At 37.8% G+C, this 7,194-nt stretch overlaps 1 protein-coding gene across 1 annotated transcript; it reads right to left on the bottom strand.

The window, feature by feature from the left end:
• Nucleotides 1–5,317: 5,317 nt before the first annotated feature.
• Nucleotides 5,318–7,194, bottom strand: LOC128894333 (golgin subfamily A member 6-like protein 25; the record flags this gene model as incomplete). Its single annotated transcript, XM_054155989.1, has 2 exons — nucleotides 5,318–7,080; nucleotides 7,111–7,194. Coding segments are annotated over 2 exons (1,122 nt in total), but the record flags the coding sequence as incomplete, so codon positions are not given.

Below are 7,194 nucleotides of genomic sequence, written 5' to 3'. Positions count from 1 at the left end.
GTCTCGTGAAAGCTTTGTTACATTTTGGGTAATTATTATTATTGGAATTCCGAGAATTTCAAAATCCTGAAATCCGGGATTCTAGTGAATTTCCGGGATCCCGAAACCATTCGGGATTCCCGAGAATTTCGAGATCCCGTACACCCCTAGTAATTACACAGAAAAGGGTGCTCAACACCGATCAACACCGATTACGATGGTTTTGAAACATGTTCTCAAATTCATTATTTTGAACAACTTTTTCCTTGGCGAAAATGTTGTCCGAAGCTTCGTTAAGGAGACATTAACAGAAAACCCCGACCAATTAGAGTGCAAGTACGCCGGTGGAGCGCTCACAGTAGCGTAGGCTACGCGCTAAGCAGCCGCGCTCTGATTGGTCGGGGTTTTCTGTTAATATCTCCTCAACAAAGCCTCGGACAACATTTTCGTTAAGGAAAAAGTTGTTTCAAATCTCCGAGCCACCCCTTTCAAGGACCTCCAACATTTTTAGGACACCCTGTATATATACATTGATTTCTTATTGTTCTTGCTAAACTTATAACAGATAACACTTGGAGTATATCTAGAAAAACATTTAATACTATGTGAGAAATAATTTAAATACAATTTGGGGGAGTTGCAAATTCCTAATTGGTAATTAAATTATAATTTTTGTAATAGACAAGCGAATCACTGCCTATCCAAATAAGTAAAATAGGTAAATAAATATTGAATGGTGCATTCTTTGCAACATGACTAGAGTCAGGCTCTAACTGGGACACCCTGTATAGAATAAGAATAATATTCCACGCGGGTGAAACTAGCTAATTGTGATATATTATTCAAATAGAATTTTACTCATTTTCGAATATAAAATACATCTACTGGTGAGAAACGTTTGAAGTCCACTTTAAAATATTGTAGAAAGTAAAATGAACAATTTATTTAAAGCAATTAAATTCAACATTATTGATCTTGGTAATAGATCATTAGCACAGAAATTAAAGAACAAGAACAAATATTAATTTAAACAAACATCAGGGTGTCCGACTGGTGGTACAAGTGAAAAAGGGGTGATTCTACATGAAAAAATAAGTCGAAATTATAGAATAAAAATTTTTCATGTAAGGCTTTGTTTTCCAGAAAATCGACTTTACCTATCATCTTATTATTATAATCGAATACGTTAGAGAGCGTTCATAAAATTTAATTAGAACGGAAGTATGTATTCGGCAGAATGGGCAAAATTTTTCAGGAATTTCTGTAACAATAAACTTTACGATTACTTTAACACTCTATTTCATTGAGTGTTCCTAATTTTCCATTGCGATAAAAACAAACTTAAACTGCGATAGTAATCGTCGAGACAACGATCTACAACGAGATTCGTTATTTTTTAGTATCACAGTAAACGATGGATAAATTCAAGAGGTCGTAACAGTTCACGTGGCCTTCTCTTGATGCATATGAACGTATTCAATGTTTAACGTTTAATAAAGCAACTAATAAAATATTGTCAACGACGTGCCAAAAGAGAACGACGAAATCGAAGCGCACAGGAGTCCATTACATTTGTTGTCGCACTTATTTCCCTAGATTTGTCAACAATTATGCGACACCACTGTACACGACAGTCTGACGATTACGGAGGAATAGCAAGAAGTTTTCAAATCACGATACATCGTGTTATCGGTTCTAGACAGTTCTATGGAACGAAATCTGCAACACAGTTTGCGAGGTTTAAAATTTGCACGAAATCTCACGGTTTATTTACACAAGCGGACCGAATCGCTAAGTAACGTAAAATGCCCTCAATTCCTGGGATTTGTTTTCGAGCAGGCAGTCGCGCAAAAATTAGCACACGTAATCGCGGATTCTACCACGGAGACGATCCGGGATTCTCTTTTCACTACGATTTTAGCTAATTATCAAGCGTAAGTTAGGTTCGTGTCGCATCGTTCGAGCAGGCTATACACAATACGTGCGAGACCATCGCAAAAGTTCCTTCGAACTGTGCTTAAGAATTATTTGTACTAACAGTGTCAGGCATTGTTTTTGAACCGTGTAAATAAAACCAACGAAACGCGACCTCGATGAACCCGTTTCTGCTAAAAGAGACGTCACCATTCCGTAATAACTTTCCTTGTGCGATAACGGCTATTAACGAAGGCTATCAAGAATGAATTTTCCGGTTAGCATGCTCTTGCAATAACAATTGACAGGAAAATTTCTTAAATAGATTATTCGGTGATATATTCATAAAATAAAAAGATCTTCATAATTTGTTCATAACCAGAAATAGAATTTGAAGTGACGTGAATTCAAGCGAGCCGTCGCGAAACTGTTCAAAAATGTAAAAACAAAGTAGAATCGCAGTTAGGATACTTTTGCATAAAAATTGATGTGTAAATTCCTTATGTAAACAATCCATTAATTTAATGCTTTACACATTGAATAAAAGGAAGTGAGTTATATATTTTGCTGAGCATTATCGTTAAATCATTTGCACGTGGGTTTTTCATTATTTGATTATAAGAGCGAATATGAAAGCAATCAATGAATACAAAATGAATTCATTTTTTCAGTAAGCGTATGCCTGTATAAAAATTAATTGTGTAAATTCCTTAAATGAAGGAATAATTGATACAATTTGTTGAGCTATTCTATTCTTAAATCATTTGTTCGATGATTTTTCATTATTTGATTGTAGAAACGAATATAGAAGCAATTAATTAGTATAAAATGAATGAGTATTTAATTAAACATAAGCCTGTATAAAAATTGCTGTGTAAATTCGTTAAACAAGGAAATAATTGAGATAGTGTTCCGAGCAATATCGTTAAATAATTTGCTCGTGAGTTTTCTATTGTTTAGTCACGATATCAATTAATTTAAAGGAACGACTCTGAACAGGCACGTTCTAAAAAACGCTCCGCTCGAGGAACTTTTGCAATCGTACAAGAAAACAGCGATCGTGTTCGCGACTTAATTTACGTAGGTACTCTGTTTAATATACGCGCGATCGAACTCGATTTGTTTATTCCTCTAGACGTCCATCTGCAAATCGGTAGCAACCAACTTGGCTCGAGTTCTGGTACGGTCCACGTGGAACGAACAAAATCACGGTCGACATTTATTTAATGTTCACGTCGATCTGAATCGATAGTGAATCTGATACACGTTGGGTGAACCGAGACATTAGCATTTGGCGAGTCAAGTATCTGTCGTTCGGCTTTGTACCAATGCTGAGTATTACATCGATCAACAACGTTTATAGGTGCTCTGTTTATAACTGCCTCTTAAACAATTATTTGGAGGATTGGCAGCCAGGGAAAAAAATGTCGTTGTTAAACGTGTCTGTACTAAACTGCGAATTTTAAGTGCAGTCTGTAGAAATATAAAAAATAAATGGTGGTATGTGCATGGTAAATAAATGCACTTATGCAAAGTAAAATAGTAATATTATTATGAATATTTTCTTCGTCTTATTAATATTTTAGAGAATTATATATATATATATATATGAAATATGTGTAATATATATTATAACTATATTAATACTATATTAATATATTTATATTTATGTATGCATAAATGTAATTATGTTTTATATTAGAAACGTAGCAATATAATATTAATATTATTATAATATAATTAAATTATGTTTATAGAATTATAATTGAGTATATCAACATAAAATATTAATAGTATCATATTGATTTAAGGTTGAATTTAAGTGAAGTTGGATTTGGTTTTTCCATTATGAATTCTTCCATAAATATTTTAATACATATTCGATTCTTTTTTATATTAATTAATTAATTTTTAATAAATAATATATCATATTATCAGAGGCCACAAATTACCTAAAATCCGCAGACCAATTATAAATGCAGAAATCTCAATACTTGTATAAACTTTCTCTTCACATTGCCTTCGATCATCGAAGTCCAAGTGAAATAATAGATGAAAAATAGACAGAAATCACCAGGAAAACACTTTGCCCCTCGCTGCCGTTCCGTAAACGTAACTTACTATTAATTCACGTATTCACAGCGTCATAAACATATTCTTATCGCTGGAATAGCAGGGTACACGCGCTCGAAGATTGCTTGATGCACAAATCGCACTTTGCATTGCGTTTACCAACTATTACATTTATATTCCTCCACAGATGAAAACCTCAATCCCTCCCTCAACAATCCTCCAACTGCGAACCAAGCTCTGTGCTTCAGTCGCGCTAGGGATTAGCGTCCGAAGCTGTGGTAAGAGAACAAAGTAGAAAAACCGGTAGAAAATATTTTAAGCGTCGCAGAAATACGAGAACTTACATCCTAAATCGGAGGAAAAATTCCCTCAAAGAAAAATTCGTTTTCTCCAAAGAAAAATTCGAGTCGTCGTTGGCAATGAAAACGCTTCGGCTTCGAATCGTCAGGAGTCGGCGTGGAATGATAAAGAAAAAGAAGGTTGATAAACCGAAGGTCGTCCGGGGTCTCGAGACATCGTCCAGGACCGGTTCGATACTGTCAAAAAATCATCGACTACGGTTTTCGAGTTCCCTCGTTCGGAAGCAACACGAGCGTGTAACGTACTCTGTTTCTCTTCTAGTATAGTATCAAATATAGACATTATGTATATATATATATATTATTTTGTATATATATGTATATAGTTAGTCTTTGCAGTTCTTTGACATACATAATTCATAGTAATCGATGGATATGTCGTATAGTAAAAGTGCTCAACAATAACATCGTCGACATAGTTCTGGCATCTGTTTCCCTTTTGTCTCTTCGTTGCCATCGGCGCGCCTCGAGTTCGAGTGGATCTCGTGCGACAGAATCAGCTGCTAGTAGTATCAATCAATGCCCTTGAGTCCCTATAGTGGCACGAGCGATTAGTAGTCGCGTTAGATTTTGTACGAGAAAGTAGAAAATTGATATCGAGCGCTCGATGTGAAAGTGTTCTTCGAGTTCAGCTAAGATTTTGATCGACGTCGATAATGTGCTTTGTTAGCGCGTCATCGTATGAAGTATGCGATTCGACGAGATTAGAGTTCGGAAACCAGCCAGCGGAAGTGGATGAAAGAATGAAATTGCTGACTATCGAAGATCATTCGAAATATGCGGAATGATGACTATTCCGTTAATGAAAACGTGTTCGTCCTCGAAAATACTTCTTTCAAAGGGGTACTCATTTTTTCTGTGTTGTGTAGATTTAGCTGAGTTGATATTCTTGTTGCTTTTTTTTTGTATATTTCCGTCTGCTATAAATTCATAAATATCTGCAGTCTATTCATTACAGAATTCATGATTCATTATAGACTGCAGAAATGACGGTCAAGGTCAATTTTGCACCAAATTTTCCAAGATAACGGTTAAATTCCAACCCATGGTTCCTTCTACAAGTTTAACAATCGATGAGTAAAACACAATGCATCCATAAAAAAATGTAACCTTCAAAATGACGGCCAAGGTCAATTGGTTGCACCAAACTTTTTAAACAGGTCTTCGTCGATCCAGAGGTTTAGAAACCGCTTGCAATGGTCTTTACACATAATTTCTTGACACCCTCTTACGTAATTCGTAAACAAATTGAGCAGAACAGATGAAAATTTTAAAGAACGTTACACATGTAAACATACCAAATTACAATTTATCTCAAGTACTTCAACTGCTCAAACAATCGTGAAAATTACCTCGGGAATCTAGCCAAAAAATGAGCACCCCTCAAAAGCAATCCAACAAAACTAGCAGAATTAATTACAATTACAACCTTCGTTCCTGATTCCTATCGAATCATCAACGCGATTCCCCTACTAGTGAGCATTTCTTACCTACGCGCATTCGCCCTTATTAGCAACAATCTTAAACATCTACGAACTACGGCACAACCTCGGACAATCTTACGCTTAGTATGGAAATCGAAAGACTACCGACACGCCACGGTGAACGAGAACAAAACCGTTATATCTCTCGAACAATTTTCCGCCATGGAAATAACAAATTCGTTTGCAGGTATTAACAGTAGCGAAGTGGGATAGATGACAGCGAAAATGAACGTTTAGAACATGTGCGTTTTCAAGAGCCAAACCAAATTCGCACGACCCTCTTGCCTCACGACCAATCTGATATAGAAACCGCTCACGTCGCCCGCAGGTGCAACGCTTTGCTCTTGGGGCTGCTCCTGCAGTTGCTGTTCCTGCTTCTGCGATTCGGGTTCCTTCCCTCGAATCTTGGCCTCCTCCTGTTTCCTCCTCTTCTTCGACTCCTTTCGGTCTACCATTTGTCGTTGTTGTTCTTGCAGCGACTCCTCCTCAGGAACCGGCCTTCGACCTTCCAGGTACATCTGCATCAGCTCCAACTGTCCACTCTCTAGCTGCTCTTCGTACTGTCTCTCGTGTATTTGGCGCAGGACTGCTTCCTCCTGCTTCTGCATCGTCTGCTCTTGCACCGTCAGGTGCACCTTCAGGTCCTCCAACTGCAAGCGAAGGAGTCTCTCTTCGCGACTGAGTCCTCGTTCCTCCCTTTCCTGCTGAACAAAATGTCTCTGGGTTTTTTGGGACTCTTGATCGGGCTCCTGGCGCGACGTACTTTGACCCTCTTCATCTTTCTGCAGCTGCAGGTTCGCTTCCGGTTTATCTTCTTTTAATTTGTGCTCCTGTCTACTGGATTCCTGGTGTTGTTCCTCTTCCTTCTGTTGCTTTGATTTCAAATCTTCCTGTTTCTTCGATTCTTGTTTCTTTGATTCTTCGATCTGTTTCTGCAGCTCCTCACCTTGTTGATCTTTAACTTTCTTTTTCTGGTGACGTTTCTTGGGTTCTCCGAGCTCCTGTTTGCCCAGTTCTTCCAGATGCTGACTCTTTGCTGCACCCTCTTGCTGCTGTGCCCTCAACGCTGTGTCTTCTTTACCCTTGACTCTTTTCTTCGTATCTTCATCAGTTTGTGGCTTCTTCGTTTCTTCTTCATGTTGTTCTTTATGCTGCTGGCTCTTCGACTCCTCCTGGTGCTGGTCTTTACCTTCTTTTTCCCGTTGCTTTGGTTCTTGCTTTCCTTGTTTCTTCGCTTTCTGCTCCTGCTGTCTCTTCGACTCAGCCTTTTCTTGCTGTTTCTTCTTCAACTCCTCCTTTTCCTGCTGTTTCTTCAATCTCTGTTCCTGCTGCTTCTTCAACTCCCCCTTCTCTTGTTCCTTCTTCGGTTCCTGTTTCTTCGCTTC

This window comes from Hylaeus anthracinus, unplaced genomic scaffold (genome assembly GCF_026225885.1).
Source record: "Hylaeus anthracinus isolate JK02 unplaced genomic scaffold, UHH_iyHylAnth1.0_haploid 0, whole genome shotgun sequence".
Taxonomy (NCBI): Eukaryota; Metazoa; Arthropoda; class Insecta; order Hymenoptera; family Colletidae; genus Hylaeus; species Hylaeus anthracinus.
This window is presented reverse-complemented; position numbering and strand designations above follow the sequence as displayed.